This window comes from Aythya marila, assembly GCF_965140915.1.
Source record: "Aythya marila genome assembly, chromosome: 17".
Classification (NCBI taxonomy): domain Eukaryota; kingdom Metazoa; phylum Chordata; class Aves; order Anseriformes; family Anatidae; genus Aythya; species Aythya marila.
This window is the reverse complement of record NC_139058.1, coordinates 15,375,765-15,400,028: the sequence shown is the minus strand read 5'-3', so window position 1 is coordinate 15,400,028 and position 24,264 is coordinate 15,375,765. Positions and strand designations below refer to the sequence as shown.

General features: G+C 41.8%; 1 protein-coding gene across 2 annotated transcripts in view; it reads left to right on the top strand.

Annotated features, from left to right (window-relative positions):
- The window catches only part of AACS (acetoacetyl-CoA synthetase), a 47,714-nt gene extending 24,762 nt beyond the window's left edge, over positions 1–22,952 (top strand). The window contains exons 9-18 of one of the 2 annotated variants that reach the window (XM_082773819.1): positions 5,171–5,251; positions 6,347–6,471; positions 12,901–12,965; positions 13,149–13,271; positions 14,561–14,674; positions 14,840–14,965; positions 16,540–16,609; positions 17,581–17,639; positions 18,897–19,099; positions 21,637–22,952. In XM_082773819.1, coding sequence (XP_082629945.1) covers positions 5,171–5,251; positions 6,347–6,471; positions 12,901–12,965; positions 13,149–13,271; positions 14,561–14,674; positions 14,840–14,965; positions 16,540–16,609; positions 17,581–17,639; positions 18,897–19,099; positions 21,637–21,774 — 1,104 coding nt within the window. In that variant the 3' untranslated portion in view covers positions 21,775–22,952. The remainder of the gene's footprint in view (positions 1–5,170; positions 5,252–6,346; positions 6,472–12,900; positions 12,966–13,148; positions 13,272–14,560; positions 14,675–14,839; positions 14,966–16,539; positions 16,610–17,580; positions 17,640–18,896; positions 19,100–21,636) is intronic. The other variant, XM_082773820.1, reaches the window with a different exon arrangement.
- Positions 22,953–24,264: the final 1,312 nt, after the last annotated feature.

The following is a 24,264-nucleotide window of genomic DNA, read 5'->3' as shown; positions in this document are numbered from 1 at the left end:
AACTTCCAATATATACATGTAAGTTACTGGTTGTAAGCAAACACAGATTAATGAGGATATAAAATAATTTTGATTTAGACATCAGTATGGAGACCTTTCAGAGATTTCAGCTATTGGGAGCAAGTGTATGTCACCTAGCTGGTAGAACTGGTCCAGCTATTTCTTCCTAAGTTGTACTGCTCCTTACACAGGCTTCTCTTCAGTTATTCCATACTCCCTATTTTTTTCCTTTGTGTAACAATCTTAATCAGTTCATTTCTATCCATTTTAAGGACTCCTGGGACCTGGGCTCAAGTAGCTGCACTGCTACAGAGCTCTTGTGTAACTGTAGGCAAATTGCTGAGGATTCTTCAGGCCTGAATATTTCTGGATGCTGCAGAAAGAACAGTGGTGATTTGGGACTGGGACCAGGACCAGCAGCCAGGAACTGCTGCTCTCTGAGCTACCTAACCTCTTGGTGCTCATCCTTTATGCACTGATAGCGTGGCTCAAGAGCAGCAGCACCTACTGATTTTTGATGCTCCAGATGCTCACCACTGTATTAGCTGCATGCTAAACCCAGCGATGACAAGCTGACAAGGTTTTTGTCAGCTGCCAGATTATGCCATGTAGTGCTAAACACTGAAGATTTATTCTGAGCATCCTACGAGTCCTATAAGTAAACAAGTCCTATAAATAAGCTTGAGAGAGCATCTTAGGTTGTAGGCTTTCAAACAGCTATATACTTTACCAAAATACATTTATTTTTAAACTAGGTTTGATGGGGGATGGGAGGGGAGCTAAAAGTGACAAAGAAGGGCTGGGTGAAATTGTCACTGCTGTCACTGAAGATAGTAGGGAAAGACCTCTGAGTTGTCCCATAGGATTGTCCAAGGGCTCCTCAGAGAAGGTAATGATCCCAATACCCCATCTGGAATTTTTTTCTTCTTGCATCCCTCCAGTGGTAACTGTGCCTGCTGCTTCCTTAAAGTGCCTGTACACCAATGCGTGGAGCATGGGAAATAAACAGGATGAGCTTGAGATCTGTGTTTGGTCACAGGGCCACGATCTTGTTGCAGTCACAGACGTGGTGGGACAACTGACATGACTGGAATGCAGTCATGGAGGGCTATGTCCTCTTTAGGAAAGACAGGCTGGGGAAACGGGGTGGGTGGGGTGGGGTTGCCCTTTATGTGAGGGAGCAATTAGAGTGTACCCAGCTCCACCTGGTGGAGGGTGATGGACAAGTGAAGAGTTTGTGGGTAAGAATTAAGGGGTGGGCTGGTATGGGGGACACTGTTGTGGAGGTGTACTACAGGTCACCAGATCAGGAGGAGGAGGTCGATGAGGCTTTCTACAAGAAGCTGGTACGAGCTTCACGATCACGGATAGTGGTTCTCATGGGGGACTTCAATTTTCCAGACATCTGTTGGGTAAGCAACTTGTCCATGCACGCACAGTCCAGATGGTTCCTACAATGCATTGAGGACAATTTTCTGATGCAGGTGGTGGAGGAGTTGATGAGGTGGGGGGTGCTTCTGGACCTTATTCTTACCAACAGGGGTGGGCTTGTTAGGGATGTGAAGGTTGGGAGCAGCTTGGGATGCAGCGACCATGAGATGGTGGAGTTCAAGATGCAACTTGGTGGAAGAAGTAAGGTTAAAAGTAGGATTGCTACCCTGGACCTTCAGAGAGCCAACTTTGACCTCTTCTGGGACCTGCTTGGGAGTATCTCATGGGCTAGGTTGCTAGAAGGCAAGGGCGCATGTGAGAGCTGGGCTACATTTAAGCAGCACTTCAGGATCTGTGCATCCCTAAGAGTAGGAAATCGGAGAAGGGGGGCAGGAAACCTGCGTGGATGAGCAAGGAGCTCATCGATAAGATCAAAAGGAAGAGGAAGGTTTATGAAATGAGGAAAAAGGGCCTGTCCTCTTGGGAGGAGTATAAAATTGTCAGGGCATGCAGGGATGTGATAAGGAAGGTTAAAGCCCACCTGGAGATGAGACTTGCAAAACAGATAAAAGATAACAAGAAGGGCTTTTTTTTTTTTTTTTTAAGAATGTAAACAGTAAAAGGAAGACTAGGGATAATGTGGATCCCTTGCTGAACGAGGGGGGTGCCCTGGTAACGGGAGATGCCGAGAAGGCGGACATACTGAATGCTTTCTTTCCTTCAGTTGTTGCTTCAAGGACTCCTCCCCCCCCCCCCCCCCCCAGGACTCCTCGACCCTGGAGGGAGGAGAAAAAGTCTGGGAAGTGGAGATTTCCCCCCTTGTTGACAAGGGAGTGATTCGGGAGCATCTGAGTGGGCTCAATGCATACAAATCCATGGGTCCCCATGGGATGCATTCATGTGTGCTAAGGGAGTTGGCAGAGGTGATTGCTGAACTGCTCTCTATCATCTTTGAAAGGTCCTGGAGAACAGGAGAGGTGACTGAAGATTGGAGGATAGCCAGTGTCACTCCGGTCTTCAAGAAGGAGGATCCAGGAAACTACAGGCCAGTCAGTCACCTCTGTCCCTGGAAAGGTGTTGGAACAGCTTTTTCTGGATGCCATCTCCAAGCAATTGTAAGAGAAGAAGGTTATGAGGAGTAGTCAGCATGGATTGACCAAGGGGAAGTTGTGCTCGACCGACCTCATTGCCTTCTATGATGGCATCATCAGCTGGGTAGATGAGGGGAGAGCAGTGGATGTCACCTACCTTGACTATAGCAAGGCTTTTGATACTGTCTCCAATGAAATCCTGGTAGCAAAGCTGAGAAAGTGTGGGATAGAGGAGTGGACAGTAAGGTGGGTTGAGAACTGGCTGACTGGCCGAGCTCAGAGGGTGGTAATTGGTGATGCAGAGTCTGGCTGGAGACCTGTGACAAGTGGTGTTCCCCAGCGGTTGGTGCTGGGTCCGGTCTTGTTCAACATCTTCATTGACGACCTTGACGAGGGAATAGTGTCTGCCCTCAGCAAGTACACCGATGCCACAAAGCTGGGAGGAGTGGCTGACACGCCAGAAGGCTGTGCTGCCATTCAGTGAGACCCGGACAGGCTGGAGAGATGGGTAGGAAGAAACCAAATGAGGTTTAATAAGAGCAAGTGTAGAGTCCTGCACCTGGGAAGGCATAACAGCATGTATCAGTACAGGCTGGGGGATGACCGGCTGGAGAGGAGCTCTGAGGAGAAGGACCTGGGGGTCCTGGTGGACAACAGGTTGACCATGAGCCAGCTGTGTGCCCTTGTCCAAGAGGGCCAATGGGATCCTGGCGTGCATTAAAAGGAGCGCGGCCAGCAGCTCAAGGGAGGTGGTCCTCCCCCTCTACTCTGCCCTAGTCAGGCCTCACCTGGAGTACTGTGTCCTGTTCTGGGCTCCCCGGTACAAGAAAGACAGGGATCTCCTGGAAAGAGTCCAGTGGAGGGCCACAAAGAAGATACGGGGCCTGGAGCATCTTCCCTATGGGGAAAGGCTGAGAGACCTGGGTCTGTTCAGCCTGGAGAAAAGAAGACTGAGAGGGGATCTCATCAGTGTGTATAAATACCTGAGGTGTGGGAGAGAGAGGGATTTGGCCAACCTCTTTTCAGTGGTTTTCAGGGACAGGACAAGGAGTAATGGTCCCAAGATAGAGCACAGGCAGTTCCGCACCAACATGCGAAAGAATTTCTTCACAGTGAGGGTGATGGAGCACTGGAAACAGGCAGCCCAGGGAGGTTGTGGAGTTTCCTTCTCTGGAAACATTTAAGGCCCGTCTGGATGCCTACGTGGGCAGCCTGCTCTAAGGAACCTGCTTTGGCAGGGGAGTTGGACCTGATGATCTTTCAAGGTCCCTTCTAACCCCTTCGATTCTGTGATTTATCTATTTTTACAGACTGAGGGTTACCAGGGCTTTAGGGGGGAATATTTCATGGTCTTTGCATAAAGTTATTGTTAAAGAAAACTGTTTTGGAAGCTGTGGAAAAGTAATAACTAAATGGTTATTTAAAGGAAAGCTTTTCTTGAAAATTTTAATTGAATTTTACTTTTACTACTTTGTGTGGTTATTTCAGAGGCAATGTGCTTGCTTTTATACATGGAATAATTAAGTTAACACCTGCAATTCTTCTGGCAAAGCTAACGAGTTAGTCATAGCATTTGTAAATCCTGAATGTAAAATTTTTAAATGTTGGTAATAGTAGTGTATAGCTAGATGGCAGCATTGTGACAGCTCACTGTATTCAAACACTGGCAGGTGAATTAAGACATGGTTCCAATAAGAAAATCAGATTTACTCTTTTAATTAATGTTTTCTCCCTTTTCTCCCAAAATGTGTGCTGTTTTTATGACTTTTTCATTTCAAATATTTACCTGTAATATATTTTCTTTCTGCATAAATCTTATTACATGTTTATGTGGCTCTTAAGTTCTGCTGTAACTCATTACATAAACACAAAAAGCACTATTTTAAAATCAACCACATTGTGTCACTGCAGTGAAGTGACTTAGAAGTAGTTTATAAACTTATTTATCCTAACAAATTACACTTTAACGATGATTAGAAAAACACTTCAGCTGCATTTCCAACAAAAATGAAAAGGAGATATATTTTACTACAGTTTTGTGAATATTGATGCTGTGAGCAATGAGATTTTCTACATTTCTAGTCACTTCACTATTTACAGGAGATATGTGTAGTTAAGTCTCTTGTTTCCTGAGCGTTAATAGGTAAGTTGATTTGCATAAATAATGTATGATAGCTGCTGCAGCTCATAGTAGCTGTAGGTCCCTCATTCCTCAAAGCTGACTAGATATACCGAACATGGAATCTTCCTGCTATTTACCTGACAAATCTGATTGGTAAAACCATACTGTTAAAATGATGGTCTGCATGGAGTACTGTGCAGCTCTGATAGCTGGGCAGAGTTGGAAATGAAGAAAGTTTTTTATTCCATGAATTACAAGTGGTGTGCAGTGGGAATTGCTGAGGTCTAATGAGAGAGGCTGAGAAGTTCTGTGAGAAAATGGAGAATGCAATCACTGCTGCTGATTTAGATAGGCCTGGGAGTTACTTCAGTTGTGGATAGAAGAAAATACTTGTCTGTAATCCTGGAATGCATCCTGTGAACTACAGACAACATCAGGTGTTTTTTTTTTTTTTGAAGACTTAATGTGCTGTCAGTTTTCCTTTCCATTTATGTGCACTTATATTTTTTTACTATTATTTTTTCAGGGTACGCTAATACAGCATCTGAAGGAACACATTCTTCATGGCAACATGACCAGCACTGACATAATTATGTACTATACAACGGCAAGTGTGGCTTATTAAGGCATTTCTAAAAACTCTTTAGTACATTTTTCTTATAAAGCTGAGGGAGCTTTCCCTGCAAATCAGCAATTTCATTTTTATATATTTTTAATTCTTGCTCTGTAAAGAGTCATCCTACTTAACAGATTTTTAAATAAGTAAATAATCATGTGGGATAATAAAAATGGAGCAGGGACCTTTCTGATGAAAGGTCAAACCTATGTTAAATGTTTCTAATCTAATTAGTGAGGAAAACTAATTGATTTTTACAGTCCTTTAGGGTCATTGACCTAACTGCCTCATCAATTTAATCTGCAAAATAGGCTCTACCTTCCTGCAACATGTAATTAACCATACTGAAGATGAGGATTTTTTCTGTTTTGATGGAGAGGAAAGAATCTGAACATCTGAGTTTTACTGAAAGAAAAGGAATAAAACTGGATGATCTTTGTATGGGTTCAGTTATGTTTTTTTCTAATGTTCTGGTAAAGAAAATGATTCTGCAGTCCTCTATTACTCTAACAGTTTGAGAAGGCTCATGTCTTTCCTCATGAGTTCCTTTCTGAACTTTGACACTACTAGTTGGTTTGTAGTACCTCCACAGAGGAATTATGATTACCTTGTCCTATCTTTTGACTCATGCTTTAAAGCTACATGTGTAGGGAGGTCTGGAATCCCTATGCCATTAGAGTATAATAAGGCAATATAAGGCAAGTTAGTTGAATGTTCATTTGGAATGTTCTAATCCAGCCTTGGGACAGGTGAGAGGATAAACAGCACTCCAGTCTTATTTTCTGATTCTTAAATAATATGATTAGAGGTAATCAGCAAAGATAAATATAAACTTGTGCTGGTTTAACAGTTTAAAACTTCCAGGCAAGGAGGAAAGTGGAGGGGAAGATAGCATATCTTGAACAAGGACAGAGAGCATGCTTTGGGCCAAATGATTATGTGAAAAGCCTTGCCTGTTCATTTTCTAGTTGTCTGTAGCTCTGCAGCTATATGACAACAATATTCCCGGCCCTGTGATACTGCTGCCAGGAAAGTGGATGATTAGCTGACAAAGATAGAAACTAATGGAGGTATTTTCTTTCCTAGACTGGCTGGATGATGTGGAACTGGTTAGTGACTGCACTTGCTACAGGAGCTTCAGTGGTCCTCTATGATGGATCTCCTCTAATTCCATCACCAAACGTGCTCTGGGACTTGATTGACAGACTGGGGTATGATCCTGTTAGGTTTACTGCAAAACCAACCTCATTAAAGGTGTCAAAAACTAGCACGTAGCCTGACAGTTTTGCCTTAATGTTGAGTAGAACTACTTAAAATTTAGCACTAAAAACAATATTTGAGAGAGCAGAAGAGAAAAAGAGCTGATTGTTTCAAAATCGATTCAGGTATTTGGATTCCAAGCAAACAAAGAATTTTGGTTCAATAGTCAGTTTTCAAGAGCAGCCTTTTTCAAAAGGCAATAATTGGGAGCAATCTAAAGAGTAATTTCTCAGTGCACAGAACTTAAAAGAATCTTTTGTTTCAGTCAGCACAACATATGACTTTTTATACAGCACTTTGACTTAAAGACAGAAATTGACTGGAAAGGCTCAGCAGGGCTGCTTATATTTTCATATTTTGCTCTTTAATCTGTAATATTAGATTCACCCTGTCAGGCAATTTGTTAATTGTTTTACATGGTCCTTTGTATCTAGCAATGCTCACTGCCCTCTCTCGAATCCAAGGGAAATAACAGGTATCATAAACAAATCCTGTGGTGGTGTTTTACTATAGTGGTTAAACTTTGCTTTTTGTATTTTTCCCACTTTTCTAACTGGATGTAAGGAGCGTAGATCTGAATGATGTTACTTTGTGGTAAAATAAGTGTCATTTTTAATTAGTAATTACCACCAATGAATTAATTTTAGAAAATGGATGCCAAAAGACTTTTTCCTGACTCTTGGTAATTATTAATTTAAATTTCACTGTCTTTTGTGCCATGAATTTAAAGATTGACATTTTATCTCTGGCTATTATAACTGAAGATTAATGCCTAGTTGGAATGTTTCCATTAAAAAACCAATAGCTTAACACCTCTTTCCCCTAGCATTCCCCCCCCAAACAGCAGAACAGGCAAAAATTTAGAATCAAGGAATAAGACAACTTATTTTTAAGCATTGTTTCTACATGCCAAAAGTAAGTGAAGATAACTCAAATGTGTCTGCATGTCTCACTTTTGTAATCTGGTGCTAAATGTGGTGGCCATCTGTGTGGTACTTCATAACGCAGTCTGTTCCCAACTGTCATATGCTACATGTTAAAAAAAAAAAAAAAAAGCATTAAGACTACCTTGCTTCTCTGAAGATGTACCATACTTCCGTTCAGATATTTTGATGATACTATAAAAATATTCAATCTCGTACTTCATGGCAAGAATTACTTAAGTGGACTTCAATGAAAGATCTATTCAAGTGAACTGTGTTTAGTCACCACCCATCAGTTATCTAGTATTTGGAAAGAAATAATAGCAGATTAGTCTCTACATGTGCTGTAGAGAAAGTGTCAAAGAGTTTAAAAATACAGAGAAGCATTACATATTCTAACTATAAAATAAGCAATAATCTGAAGCATGGAAGGAAAGTAGGATATTACACAAGAGTAAAAATTGTTCATGTGTTTGTGATACATAGTAAGTGAAGTGAGGGAGAAGTTCAGTTGTGTGTGCTCTCATGGTGCTCGATAAATTGCTTTATGCAGAGATAGATAGATAGGCGCGCTCTCCAGAAAGTCGGTACACATGCAGACCGACTACCTGTTAAAAAATGCAGCAGTTCAGGTCACCGGATGCAAGGAGTGTCTGAGCCTGTTGCTGCCATTGGCGGGAGGCAGAGAAACTGCGTGCGTGAGGTGCGAGCAGGTGGATGATCTGGTCCGCATGGTGGCGGAGCTCAAGGAGGAGGTGGAGAGGTTGAGGGCCATCAGGGATTGTGAGCGGGAGATAGACTTCTGGAGTAACTCCCTGCAGGGCCTCAAGGGGAGGTGCCGAGGTGAGACTCCTCAAATGGGGGCGGACCCCCTGCCCTGTCCCCGTCGGGCAGAGGGAGGGGATCTGGGAGCTGAGGAGGAATGGAAACAGGTCCCTGCTCAACATCGCAGGCGATGCCCTCCCCTTCCGGCCCCACCTTCCCAGGTGCCCTTACGCAACAGGTTTGAGGCCCTAGAGATTGAGAGGCCGGTGTGTGAGGACGAGGTAGCAAATGTTCCCAGGAGGATGCCTGGGGTGAGGAGGTCAACTCCGCGCCTCAGGACTGCCTCCACCAAGAAAGACAGGAGGGTTATTGTTGTTGGTGACTCGATTCTTAGGGGAACAGAGGGCCCTATTTGTCGGCCTGACCCTACCCGTAGGGAAGTCTGCTGTCTCCCTGGGGCCAGGGTCAGGGATGTTGCCAGGAAGCTTCCTAACCTGGTACGCCCCTCTGACTATTACCCCCTTTTGATAGTCCAGGCAGGCAGTGATAACATCGAAGAGAGAAGCCTCAAGGCTATCAAAAGGGACTTTAGGGGACTGGGTCGGTTAGTGGATGGAGCGGGAGTGCAGGTGGTGTTTTCGTCCATCCCTACGGTGGCAGGGAGGGGTTCAGAGAGGACACGGAAAGCCCACCTGATAAACACGTGGCTCTGGGACTGGTGCCAACGCAGAAATCTTGGGTTTTTGATCATGGGGCACTTTACTCAGCACCTGGCCTGATGGCTGCAGATGGGTCCCTATCTTTTAGGGGAAAAAGGATCCTGGGCCAGGAGCTGGCAGGGCTCATTGAGAGGGCTTTAAACTAGGTAGGAAGGGGGATGGGGCTGAGGCTAGGATTGTTGGGGCTGTGCTAGGGGGAACAATGGCAAGGCCGGAGGATAAGGCAATGGCCCAGCTGAAGTGCATCTACACCAATGCACGCAGCATGGGTAACAAACAGGAGGAGCTGGAAGCCATCGTGCGGCAGGCAGGCTACGACTTGGTTGCCATCACGGACACGTGGTGGGACCACTCTCATGACTGGAGTGCTGCAATGCCTGGCTATAAGCTCTATAGAAGGGACAGGCAGCATAGAAGGGGTGGTGGTGTGGCTCTCTATATTAGAGAGTCTTTCGAGGTTGTAGAACTCGAGGTTGGGAATGACAAGGTCGAGTCCCTTTGGGTTAGGATCGGCAGGGACAACAAGGCTAGTGTCCTGGTCGGGGTCTGCTATAGACCGCTGAACCAGGATGAGGAGACTGATGAGGAATTCTACAGGCAGGTGACAGAGGTTGCAAAATCGTCAGCTCTTGTACTCGTGGGGGACTTCAACTTCCCTGACATATCCTGGAAGCACAACACAGCCCTGAGAAAGCAGTCTAGGAGGTTTCTGGAGAGAGTGGAAGATAGCTTCCTGACGCAGCTGGTTAGTGAACCTACCAGGGGTGGCGCCCCGCTAGACCTTCTCTTCACAAACAGAGAAGGACTGGTGGAGGATGTGATTGTCGGGAGCTGTCTTGGGCAGAGTGACCACGCAATGGTGGAGTTCACTATTCTTGGCGAGGCCAGGAAGGGGACCAGTAAAACCGCTGTATTGGACTTTCGGAGGGCTGACTTTGAGCTGCTCAGGACACTGGTTGGTGGAGTCCCTTGGGAGGCGGTTCTGAAGGGCAGAGGAGTCCAGGAAGGCTGGGTGCTCTTCAAGAGGGAAATCTTAATGGCGCAGGAACGGTCTGTCCCCACGTGCCCAAAGACGAGCTGGCGGGGAAGAAGACCGGCCTGGCTCAACGGAGAATTGTGGCTTGAGCTTAGGAGAAAAAAGAGGGTTTATAAGCTTTGGAAAAGTGGGCAGGCCACTAGGGAGGACTTTAAAGAAGTAGCGAGGCTGTGCAGGGACAAAATTAGGAAGGCCAAAGCTCATCTGGAGCTCAATCTGGCTACTGCTGTTAAAGATAACAAAAAACATTTCTATAAATACATTAACACAAAAAGGAGGACTAAGGAGAATCTCCATCCTTTACTGGATGCGGGGGGAAACTTAGTTACAAGAGATGAGGAAAAGGCGGAGGTGCTCAATGCCTTCTTTGCCTCAGTCTTTAGCGGCAATACCGGATGTTCTCTGGATACTCAGTACCCTGAGCTGATGGAAGGGGATGGGGAGCAGGATGTGGCCCTCACTATCCATGAAGAACTGGTTGGTGACCTGCTACAGCACTTGGATGTGCACAAGTTGATGGCGCCGGATGGGATCCACCCAAGGGTACTGAGAGAACTGGCAGAGGAGCTGGCCAAGCCACTGTCCATCATTTATCAGCAGTCCTGGCGATCGGTGGAGGTCCCAATCGACTGGCGGCTAGCAAATGTGATGCCCATCTACAAGAAGGGCCGGAGGGCAGACCCGGGAAACTACAGGCCTGTCAGTTTGACCTCAGTACCAGGAAGGCTCATGGAGCAGATCCTCCTGAGAGTCATCATGCAGCACTTGCAGGGGAAGCAGGCGATCAGGCCCAGTCAGCATGGCTTTATGAAAGGCAGGTCATGCCTGACGAACCTGATCTCCTTCTATGACAAAGTGATGCGCTGGGTGGATGAGGGAAAGGCTGTGGCTGTGGTCTACCTTGACTTCAGCAAGGCTTTTGACACCGTCTCCCACAGCATTCTCCTCAAGAAACTGGCTGCTCTTGGCTTGGACTGGCACACGCTTAGTTGGGTTAGAAACTGGCTGGATAGCCGGGCCCAAAGAGTCGTGGTGAATGGAGCCAAGTCCAGTTGGAGGCCAGTCACTAGTGGCGTCCCCCAGGGCTCGGTGCTGGGGCCGGTCCTCTTTAATATCTTCATCGATGATCTGGACGAGGGCATTGAGTGCACCCTCAGTAAGTTTGCAGATGACACCAAGTTAGGTGCGTGTGTCGATCTGCTTGAGGGTAGGAAAGCTCTGCAGGAGGATCTGGATAGGCTGCACCGATGGGCTGAGGTCAACTGCATGAAGTTCAACAAGGCCAAGTGCCGGGTCCAGAACCTGGGGCGCAATAACCCCAAGCAGAGCTACAGGCTGGGAGAGGAATGGTTGGAGAGCTGCCAGGCAGAGAAGGACCTGGGAGTGATGGTGGATAGTCGGCTGAATATGAGCCAGCAGTGTGCTCAGGTGGCCAAGAAGGCCAACGGCATCCTGGCTTGTATCAGGAACAGTGTGACCAGCAGGGCTAGGGAGGTGATCGTCCCCCTGTACTCAGCTCTGGTGAGGCCGCACCTCGAGTACTGTGTTCAGTTTTGGGCCCCTCGCTACAAGAAGGACATGGAGGTGCTTGAGCGGGTGCAGAGAAGGGCGACGAGGCTGGTGAGGGGCCTGGAGAACAAGTCCTACAAGGAGTGGCTGAGGGAGCTGGGCTTGTTCAGCCTGGAGAAGAGGAGGCTCAGGGGCGACCTTATCGCTCTCTATGGGTACCTCAAGGGAGGCTGTAGCGAGGTGGGGGTTGGCCTGTTCTCCCACGTGCCTGGTGACAGGACGAGGGGGAATGGGCTTAAGTTGAGCCAGGGGAGGTTAGATGTTAGGAAGAACTTCTTCACTGAAAGGGTTGTGAGGCACTGGAACAGGCTGCCCAGGCAAGTGGTGGAGTCACCATCCCTGGAAGTCTTCAAAAGACGTTTAGATGTAGAGCTTAGGGAAATGGTTTAGTGGGGACTGTTAGCGTTAGGTCAGAGGTTGGACTCGATCTTGAGGTCTCTTCCAACCTAGAAAATTCTGTGATTCTGTGATAGTTGTGCAAGTAACCTGTCCCTGCCCAAAGGTAGCAGCCTGTCAACTGTCAGCCATGTAAATGGCAGAGGAAGACATCCGCGGTGATAGTGGGATAGCCCTCATTCCACTTCTGAAATGGTGGTATCATCTCAAGAGCTGTGCTACTTTTCATTTTGCCTTCAAGTGAAGATAGGATTTTGGTTTTAAATTAGTTATACTGATGTATGTACTACCGAAGTTCTGTGCATTCAACCTGTATCCCATTCTTATTTGTCTCTACACATGTTCTTGAGTAAGTTTATTGCTGTACTTTAAAACAAATTAGCAGAAAGCAGGAATAAGGTTTCCCGAAGTTCAGCAAAAATAGCAAATTAGCGCTTCCTCTGATAGAGTTGGGTACAGCAAACTAGAAACATAGAAGGGATACAGCCTTTCTTTTGAGTTGTAATTGTGTTGTATTGGAGAAGTTCTCCAATAATTTCACACAAAAATGAGAAGTGCCATGTTCCCTATTTGTCAAAAGTGAAAAATGGACAAGATTCCCAAAGCTGTATTTTATTTATTACGTTAATTGAAATATTTAACACTGTGCCTTCAGTGTTGTTGTGAAAGTCTTGCATAATGTAATTGCTCTGGGTCTTACTGCATTGTCATAAAGACTGGTGATATGCAACTGGGAGACAGAACGGTCTGCTCAGTCTTAAAGATACTAAACATGTCTCAACATTAATGACATGTGACCTCACTAACTTTGATTAGTCAAGCAATGTAGTTTCCTAAAGCTTTCAAAGTGCAAGGCACATCCTTTTGAGCCATCAATGTACAGAGTGCCTTCAGCCTCTGCTTACTACAGTGGGAATTACAGAATCTTAAAGTCTTTAAATACGTAGAACATTTAATTTTTTCTCCCTCTAGGATTACCATCCTTGGAACGGGTGCAAAGTGGCTGGCTGTGCTAGAAGAGAAAAACTTTAAACCATGTAAGTTTCCAAAGGCTATTGCATCTCCTTTTACCTTCCTTCCTGCCTTTCCTCTCAGGTTCTGGTTCTGAATCATGTCACAAACAAATCATTTATGTAATTTTTCTGGATTGTAGTGACAAATGGTTACAAACTCTTGTAAAAATTCTACCTTAACCTAGTTTGATTTCCTCCTTTTTTAAGGTGAAACACACAATCTCCAAACACTCCACACTATATTGTCTACAGGATCACCGCTCAAATCTCAAAGCTATGAGTATGTCTACAAACATATAAAAAATAGTGTCCTCCTTGGATCCATTTCAGGTGATGCTTTTATGCTATATGCATCTTGCTAATTGTTTGCCTGTGCATTTCCTTCTTGCTTGCTTGCTACATTGGCAAGCTTAGGCCTTGGATCATTCATGCTTGGGTATAGTTAGACTAAGTTGTCTCTTTTATGCAGAGATTCTCTGTATAATTCAGTATGCCATAATGAAGCTCATATGCAAGAGCTTTTAGGTAGAATGTTTCTGACACGGTGGATGTTTGGGGTTTTTTGCTTTTTTAAGCAGGATCATTTATTTTGACTGGCTGTCCTTTGGGGTAACAGGGTGAGATCAAGAAAAGAGCCTATTAACCTACAGAACGCAGTGTTCTGAAAATAGCTGAGTTTAGCAGGAAATTCTCTTAAAGGTTTTTCCTTAGTCCCATTTCAATTCTTTTATGCCACATAATTGGCACTGCAGACAGATTTTTGTAAATTATATAATTAGAGAATCAAGCCCACATACTGTGTGGTTTGTTGTAAGGAGTGCTGGCTGAGGCAACTTGTATTCATACATGTATAAGGTCCCTCATTCTGCTTTGTAGTGAAGGCTGAATTTTCACAAGGCTTTTTAACTTAGTTTAGTCTGATTTTAGAATCTGAGTATTCTGCTACTGCGGTCACTTCTGACTCTGGTATTAGTAAGAGTACTATACTACTATTGTTACTGTAGACATTAATGGTCTCAAATGTGGAAGACTAATTTTTCAGTAAAGCTATCAGTATTATTCTTGTCCTAGAATTCTACGTCTTTAAGGTCCTAGAATATAAGTATTTCAATTAGGCAAGCACTATGATAATACTTATTTTTAGTTGAGATAACTGTTCATATTGTGTTTGCCTCCTCCCTCCAAACTACTGTGCTAATGAGAACAAAAAAGTATTGAATGGAACAGTTTAAACTAATGAAAACAAACAAGAAAACATTTTCAAGTGATCTTGAATATCTTAACTCTGTAAACTAGAGCCTGTTTGTTTTCTCAGTCTTCTATAAGTGGAAATTTCCTTAAATGGTTGAAGAAACTACTGGAAGGAGAAAAGTTATGCCTTAGGGAATGTTTGTGTGTGAAGGCAATATGTGTGTGAAGAGATGCACATCTAAAGTAAGAGAAGAAACCTCCTTTACGACAAGTCATGTTACATCCTAGATAATGCTGACTCTTATTCTGTGCTGCTTAATGTGGTTCAGAAGCATTTGGCAAACATAGTAGTCTGCTTTTCTAGAGTTCTTATGTAGTTTAGCTTTTTACAAAATGTACTGTGTAATCTAAATGGACTTTTATTACAGGTGGGACAGATATAATTTCATGTTTCATGGGTCAAAATGTTACAATTCCAGTTTACAAAGGAGAAATTCAGGCCAGAAATCTTGGAATGGCTGTAGAAGCATGGAATGATGAAGGTAACTATTATCCGGATAATATCATCCAAAAATATTACTTCACTTACAAAATACAGCAGGTATAACCTTAATTTTCAGTCATCAGATGTCTAACAGTCCGCTGTTTTGGTGCTCCCTTCTTTACAGAAGAGAAATGCAGACAATGCCTCTTTCTTTTGTAAACAGGGAAGCCAGTTTGGGGTGAAAGTGGAGAGCTGGTTTGTACCAAACCTATTCCCTGTCAACCTACGCACTTCTGGAACGATGAGAATGGAAGCAAATACAGGAAGGCTTATTTTTCAAAATTCCCAGGTATGTAACCAAGGGTGTTGGACACTGCTTAAGCTGACCAAGAGTATAGATTGTATTGCTGCTATTAGGAAGGTACAGCTTTATTCCTGCCCAGTGATGGGCAGATGCAGCTCTAAATCTAGATTTCCAGGGTGAGAAATCCAAGGCATATCTGATAATTCTCACTCTGTTTTTTAGTGCTTTGTTATGAATATGGATCCAAATCACTTAAGAAGAATCTCTGGAAAGTGCCAATCCCATTTTGCTCCTGGTGTCATTGTGCAGATATATGGCTATAACAGCTTGATAATCTGCAATGCAGACGTAGACTGCTTGGCATGAGTGTGAAGTGGAAGTGCTGAATAGGTCAGGGAGCAATCTGCCATTAATGAGTGCTGTAGCACCTCTGCCAGGTTGCTTCTACCTAGCAGGAGTGAATCCTAAGGCATAAGTACTGGGCTGCTACCTCATTAGCATGAAGCTTAAGTATGTGCTGCCTCCAACATACGTATTCTGCATTCATAGTTTCCCACTTCTGGTAAGAGGAAAGGAAAGCTTCTGGCTCTCAGCATCTTCCTAATCATCTTGAGCTGTGCTCACTGAGTTTTTTGCTTATGTGGTATAGGGATGCTGAACTCCCTGCTGCCTACGGGGCGGGGGCTTATAGGAGCAAGACCTCAAGCTGCTTCTTTCTGGAGATAGCTTTTCTATAAATAGCAGTAATACAAAGTAGAATTGCAAGAAAAGTCGGGATGTGCAGCAGGAGATAATCATACAGGAAAACTGAAGGAATGTTGAAGCTCGCTTGTGAGCATTATTCTAATTGGAAAAAATCAGAGTCATTGGACTGAAGTAACTGTTTCAGAGATTCTGTCTGAAAATCCTTTTCTAGTTTTCCTTGTTAATGGGATTAAGGTTGTAACAGGTACAAGAGAAAATAGTGTTATGTGCATATGCATGTGTGTTACCAAGGTTTTGTTTTTCTGTAAAAAAAAAAAAAAAAATTTTTGCATTTGTGTGTGTGGCAGACAATGGTCGTGGTCTCAGTCTTAAAAATATTACAGAAGTTATTCCAACTCTGAAGAGCCAAATCTGATATTACATAATAAAGAGCATTAAGCACAGAGAAGCTCCTTAGCAAACTGCTGAGACGTATTGTGCAAACCCAGAGAGCTGCTTGTGCAGAATCATGCATTGTGAAAGAAGTGGGTCAAGAAAGACTGGTGGGAGTATCATTAGCTTTGTGAAAGATTTTGTTTCCTCAAAATGTGGCGTTCAGGGCAGAATTTCATCAGTTTTCTCAAGGATGCTAGATAGCCTGCAAACAAGCAATCATAAAGTAACCTAGGGTTTGATCGTAATGTGTGAGCTACCCTTGTGTGAGCGAGCTTGTTGTAATAAATGTAATATGGATTGTTTGCACAGTTAAGTACTGCTACATTTGCTGTGGGTAGCTCTCAAAATACATATGATGTGTTAGGATTCTTGCTGTAAAACAGATGGAAAAATGGATGGTACGCCTGTTGTTACACCAATGTCTTTTGTGAGTAGAAGGATGAGAAACCAGCTGCTTAACCTTTGTCATTCTCAAATAGGTGTTTGGGCCCATGGGGATTACTGCAAAATTAATCCCAAAACAGGAGGAATTGTGATGCTTGGTCGCAGGTACAGTATTTTGGATAAAATGTTCTGAATAAACAAGCTTTAAGAATTGGGAACTTTACCTTGGAGCATAATGTACAAAACTGTCTATCATGCCTGTTTAGAAATTGGATTGTTAAATTCCATGTTACAGATCTGAGTCCTTGAATTAATCAAAGCAGCTGTATTAGAGGGAAGGGAGAGCATTTCTAAGTGCTGCCACATTGTGTATAAGCAAATGAAGATGATGTTTGACTTGGTTTAGTTTTCCATGATTTATAGTAATGGCTCAGCATTTGGTTGGTTTGGGAGCACAGCACATTCGAGTGGAGAATCAGGAAAACTGTTTTTCTGTTCTTGGCTTTGCTATTGACTTGCTTTATAGTGCAGCTTTATTACAAAAAATCAGGTATAAAGTTGTGCTTGTCTTAGAGATCGTAGAAAAATTCAAGGTCAAGGTCACAAATGTGGCTAAATTTTCTGTTTGCATTTACAAGCTGCTGTTCAAAACTAAGTTGAATGACTTGAAGTTTTTTGGCATTGCCACAGACAGACCTACACAACAGATAGAAGGTATGAGGCTGCTATATATGAAATGCAAGTTCTAGCTATAAGATACTGGAAACTAATGGCACACAATTGCAATAAAATGCAGACTAGAAAGACTTTTGATCTCTTTTCTTGTTGGTGGTAAATACATATATTTCTAAGCTAAAATGAGAAATAACGACCTCATTTGGGCTGCTGGAAAGAAGAGGGAGGAGGAAAGGTAAATGAATAATGCTGAGGTTCTCTGAAGGTTCTCTGAAATTTCATTCTAATGAGCAAAAGGCCTTTTTCACAGAACTTAATTCTTTTAAAATTCTGTTTCTGAGGTGGCTGCCTGCATATTCCCTGCATGAAATTCAGAGAAACTTGGTTAATTGCATCATTTTTTCTTTTGATCAAACTCTAATTACATTTTAATGCTTCTTTGTTTTGTGTGTTACTTTCAGTGATGGTACATTAAATCCAAATGGAGTAAGATTTGGAAGTTCTGAAATCTATAACATAGGTATGAAATTAACTTTCCACATCTTTCATCTATGACCTTGTTGATTTAAATCTGAAATATATGCATTATACAAGTGTTTGAAAAGATTAAGTAATAAGGCCTACTGTTCTTCAAATGGAAGATGGTACAGACCATATTAGCATTAACCGTAAAAGTCTGTCTTGTAGGCCTGAAATTGGTTGCCTTCCTAAAATGTCTGTAGGACTGAAAATGACTTATTGAGATGTTCTTCAAGATGTTGCTTTCATATAACAAGGTCTTACAGATATTTCATGCAAGTTAATAAGAGTACCTAAACTCTGAGGCTATCCTTTCTTTTTTTTCTGCCTAAGACAAGCTCTTGACATTGATTTATTTTATCATTCCTAATGATAAGTGATTGAGCTTATGCTACCATAACTGACTGAGTAATGATTCCAGGAACCAGGACAGAAGGATTGCAGTTGATTCCAAAAGTGTAAGAGGAAGGTGGGGAGGCTAAATTGCACTGCCATAACCTTCTGAATGTAAATAGTGTTTTGCTGGAAGCAACATCTTCCTAGTGTTGTGTGAGATTTGGAGGATCAGCCTCCCTCATCTGTGGAAGAGCTGTGTGGGTGTTCATGGCAGCTGCCCTGGGTCATGCTCCATTTCAACACTTCTGTACTTAAACTGGGGAACAGTCTCTGGTTGGAACTGGCACAAAGGTTCAAGGTTTATCCTGGTACAAACCTGGGTCTGCCTCCCCAGGTTTGATGGTTCTGTAGTATAAATAGCAGCTTTAGCAGGGACTGGTTTGAACTCTTAGTATTTAAATCCAGTTCCCATGAGAATGTCAAGCTGCACACAGTTTCAAATGTCTATCTTGTGAAAGGTGGTGTTACTGGTTGTGCACAGGTGCTAGTCTGGGACTTGGGCACCTGTTGCCCCTCCTTGTTCCTGTGTGACCAGTCAGTTTTCTATCTAAGCAGCAATGGGTATTGCAAGAAAAGCCAAAGAAAACAGTTTAGCATAAAAGTCATTGTCAATCCCAGAAGTTCTAGCAGACTACTGTTGCCCTGGTGTAAGTATCTTTGGTCCTTAAGCGCCGTTTTGCACCTGAGTAGGAGTTAGGATTATGAAGTACCTGAAGGGAGGACTAATAGATGAACCAATCCAGGAAGTCTGTTTTTCCCATTTAGCTCTAGGGCAGGTGATGCATTTCTTTTGGTGCAATTAGAGAAAATGTGCACCCAGAATATAACAAAAGCCTGTGTTAAAAAGGACTTTTTTTTTCAGTTGAGGCCTTTGAGGAGGTTTCAGATAGCCTCTGCATCCCTCAGTACAACAAAGATGGGGAGGAAAGGGTGATACTCTTCTTGAAGATGGCACTAAACCACACGTTCAGCGAGGATCTGGTGAAAAGAATTCGAGATGCAATACGTGTAGCGCTTTCTGCCAGGCATGTTCCAAGCCTCATTCTAGAAACCAAAGGCATTCCGGTATGTCATGAAAAATGCTGCCTACTTTTTTTCTTTGTCACCTTGAATAGTAATTAAGGAGCAGTTGTCATTGCTCTTCAAACCCACATGCATGGAAATTTTAGCATCTCAAAAGTGTATTTGAGCTTTATAAATAGTTTGTCTGTGTTGCCTAGCAACATCATTTCATCTCCTTTTCAGCTAAGCATGTTTTTGTTTTTTTTAACAATACCTAAAAATGCTCATTCTCAGTTTATAAATATGTGCTGCATTTTCTCAGTAATACATACTTAAAGTCTTTTAAAGGAAAATATTAAGAAGGTAATTTAACTTCAGCTTTTCAGGCTACCCATAAGCTTGTTTTTTTTTGTTTTCTTGTTTGAAATAACATTCTTATGAAAGCTGAGAGCACTGAGCAAATTTATAAAATCATTTTGTAAACCATTTCACTTTTACATCTGTTTAGCCATTTAAATGTATCTCTATCACTGTCTTACCAATAGCAATAACTAAAATAAAATTCTTCTGCTTACAAAAGGGAGAAGAAAGTCTTATAGCTAAATGTACTGCATGCTCAGTCTTCTGGAGTTGTGAAATGCAGTACTTTACACTACTCTTCCTTGCAGTGTGAACTCTTTTTTGGGATGCTTGGCTTTTTTCCTAGTCCTCTCTTGATGCTACAGCCTCCCCAGCAGCTCTATGGACAGCTCATTGCAGGATGGGGGTACAGAGAGTACTCGTCTCAAGGCCATTTGCACACACACTTGAGTGAGTCCAGAGGAAAGGCTCGAGGCTCCAGCCCAACCATCTGGTATTCTGACACGCATTTACTGCCAATATAGGTTTCTATGTGGAAATGGTCTAGGGTTTAGGACTGCCAGCCTCCATATAATGCACAGTCATTTGGATGTGATCTCTTTAGTTACTTCTGTTTCAGGCCACTGCTGTCCAACAGTATTAGGTAGAAAATGTTGTCTTAGCATGAATGTAAAATCTCCTGCACCTGTTAAATCATGAAGGCTAGATTTTCTAGGCTGCAATTTAGCTTCTGCATTAAGTGTTGAACTTGTAAACTGCATAAATCACTGGAATGTACAGTATAAAGTTGATGGCAGTGAGGTGTTTATGATGGTCTGTCCCTCAGGAAAGCCTGTTTGGATCATTAATTAGTTCACACTTTGACTGAATTTAAAATTGAGTGAATGTTAATTACATTTTAGGTAAATATGCCAGTAGTAAAGTGATCAAAGCTGTCTCCTATCTTTCTTTGAAGTTTTTGCTTGGAATGGAAACCTCTTTCTTCTACTTATAGAAATGTATTTGAATCTCCACCTGAAATACAGCCTAATCCTAATGGAATACTGACACTGCATACTGGTAGAAGTAAATAACATAGCTCTGTTGATTTACTGATCACTTCAGTAATGCAAAGCATGGTTTTTAATGGCATCTCTGGGTGCTGAAGAACATTGCAAATTCTTTGTGCAAATCTTTCTAGTCCTGTCCTGACGAGATAAGCACTCTGATCGTGACCTACAAGATGCTTGCCTGTTTGATTAAACAATTTAGCTTTGCTGAACAGTCTGTAATCTTTTTTTAAAGTGGACAGTTCCCTTCCAGTCCACTTAAATTTCACAAGTTTTCAGAAACCAGAACACTTAAGTTGCTTATTGTCGAGGAGGAAGATTGATTGCTTAAGGTGATTCAAGAGGGTAGGATTACACATGACTTCAGTAGTTTTAATGAGAAAAAGTTTGTTTTAGCATCAAGAGCAACACTGAAAGAATGTATTGAATTAACGATTGTTTAGCCTGCTCTGAAAGATTGATGATGAAAAGTGGTGATTCCTGGAAAGGAGTTTCAACAGCTTTGGAAGCCTGGAACAACCTGGGTTCCTTGATCAGCAGGACCAGATTCAGTAGTAGAGCAAGTTTGGTTTTAATTTCCAGAGGAGACAGACACAGCTAAGGATGTGTTTGAAAGTCAACTTTTCAGGGTTTCCTAAAACTTTACAGTGATGCTAACCAAAAGGAAGGTAGTATTAAAACCTTGATGCAAATAAAAACAGAGAAGGTCATCTAAAAATATATTTTAAGCTCGGTGTTTCATTTAACCCTATTATGAGAAAGGCTGTACATTTAAGGTAAGTCATGGGTTTTAGTATCCCAAAGACCAGTCACTGGGTTTGGGCTTTGAGCTCACCCTTAGAAAATTAAAAAAAAATATTTGAAAACTGGATGTGTCAAAACATAAAATGACAAATTTTTAGTGTTGATACCACAATTCTGATCTGGTTCCATTGGCTTAAACTGGAGCATCATCAGGTTCTCACAGTATTACCAAATAGGTGATTTTAATTTATTACTCGTATCAACTGTTCTTCAAATTCCACTTTTCAAGTGATGCAGAAAATATTCTGATGCATCAAATACCACAGGAAAGGGAAGACATTGTGCTAAATCATCACTGGGTTCTTGGGTAGGTGGTGAGGCTTTTTATTTTTTCATAAAGTTACTACCTGAAAAGTGTAATTTTGCAATTCTGGTTTTGTTTTTCAGTACACGATAAATGGAAAGAAAGTGGAAGTAGCTGTGAAGCAAATAATTGCGGGGAAAGAAGTTGAGCAGCGGGGAGCTTTCTCAAACCCAGAGACTTTGGACCTCTACCAAAATATTCCTGAGCTTCAGAATTTTTGAAGTCGTGTGTTCTTTTTTCATGTCTTTGTTCTGTGTTTGTTTTGTATATAACAATACTATATGTAAAAAAAAAAAAAAGCTATTTAATACTAATGGTTGTTTTAAAATAATAAAATATTTTGTTAAGTGCATTATGAAAGGCTTGGGTAAAGTTTAGCTCCCTTATATTGGTTAAATATGCCATATGTCTTGGAGTTTTTTTTCCAGCCTGGAAGGAGGAACCTGCCTGTTTTGATTTTTATATATATGATAAATACATCTTTTCTGGTTAGTTTTTACATCAGTAGACCATCAAATGGGAGCACCGGTAGCAGAAGTTACAGTTATGATAATAAAATGTCGTTCATAAGATGTTCACTTTTTTTTTAAACTGGATTTTCAGCATCTTTATTTTTCAGTTCATGTGTTTCAGAGGTACCTGCAAGGAATATACAGTGATTTTAGCTACTTGACTATGAAACATAGAAATATTCTATATGTAGTGCGCATTTAAATGTTTTTATAAAACCAAATCATAATGCACTAAACCTGTTCGACTTGACTCAGAATAATTTCAGTCTTGAAATATTTCATGGTACTCCTGAAGGTAATTGCCGCTTCATTTTGTGATGTAACCTTCTTGTTTTAAGCTCTTAGTTCATTGACTTCTGGGGATTTGGAAGGTGGGGGAGCAATCACCTCTGTATTTCTGGTGTAACTCAAGGTTATTTCTGTGGAATTTACAGTAATTACTCTGGGTTTAATATTATTGTAGCCGAAGATGTCATCCTGCTTTTTTGTTTTGAGGTTCTTTATTGGCTATAAAGTAACAATCCAGTGTTATGTTAGCTGAAGAATTCCAGTGTTCACTTATAAAAGCTAATGGTTTTGTAACTTTTTTACTAAATGTCATATTGAAAGTGAAAGACTAAAGCGTTTTCTAGCTCTGTATCCTTCCAGTTCATAAAGGGAAAAATACTGTAATGAACAGTACAATGGAAGCATTAAAGCATTGTTTTTTTCATAAAGAAAATGATTGCGGTAGTTGTACCAAACCTCTGGCATTGTTTTCTCCTGCACTATTTGAACTTTGTGGGTTAAGTATTTAATGCATTAAAATAATGGATGTCTTTACAATTGTGTTGAATGCATTCAACAGTTATAGAGTTAATCAAAATAAATTGATTCTTTATAATATATATTTGTTTCCACTTCCACTCAGTTGTCTCAATTTTGTTTTCCTTTAGACCAGTTGTCATGGAACCATTTTTAGCTTAATTTGATTTTAATGGTTTTATGCAAACTCCACCCCACTATAAAATTGTTCTCTGAAAGTTTTACCCTATTTTTTTACTCTATTTTTTCTAATGCAGAGCCCAGGAGAAGTAAAACATTGGTGCCAGTTGTTTGCATGGTTGGCTCATTTAAAAGGTCACAAGTAAACAGAGGAGGAAGAAAGTGTGCTGAAACACTGCCCTGGATCAGTACGGTAAGAAGTTGTAGGTTGCGATGTGTTAGCTGCTAACAGGTATAGGTCTGTGGAAAGGTGCACACTCAGCCACTGCTTAGGGCAAAATCAAGGAGTTTGTGGGGGTCATGTTTAGCTGCAACTAGTAAAAGTTAATTGTATGTTTCCTCCCCCCGGTGATAGATCTCAGCTACCTAGCTTCAGTAAGCTGAAGGCTGTTGCAGAATATGTCAAGTATTGCTGCTAATTCAGTAAGAGTGCAACTGCCCCTCTCAGACGGTCTGTGGCAGTCAAAAGAATGCAGTCATCATGGACACCACCTCTGCATTCACTGCGGGGTGCAGAAATACCTCATTAGCAAATAGGACTTTAAACGAGCTGGCTTCCATTTGACTTTTTGAACTGTACCAAGTTGGACAATATAACATGCTAGCATGATAAATGTGATAATATAAATACTAAGCAGCCATTAGAAAAGTATAAAAAATGAACTATCCAGCTGTCAATAATCTATGATTAAAAGTACTTTTAAATTCCTTTCCCCTCTGGCATGCTATATATAAATTTTACATTAACTGTGACTTTGTATTCATTAAAACTTCATTAGATTGTTCTTTAATTCATGCAAAATGTCTGGAGTTTACAAAATCCACAGATCCATATTAATAAGTAATTTGGGGATATTTCATTAATTAAAGATAGTTTAGAAGCACAGATATGTTAAGAATATATACAATGCCTAGGGGCTGTCTTTTTTTTTTTTTTAATCCTCTATTAATCCTACTTAGAAACACTAGAAAGTTTTCTTAACAGATAAGATCTCCACCAAGTATAAGACAGTCCAGTCAAAGCTTTGTACTATATAAACAAAGTAGGCGTATTTATAAGTTGGTCTGTGTACTGATGGTGACTTCCTACCCATTAACCCTTGACAAGTGCTGCAGACTGTGTTGAGCAGACAAATGAGCTCTGACTCAGCTGGTTTCAAGGATCTGAATTTCAGAAGTGCTGGACACCAATAGCTTGTGGAAATCCAAGGAGAA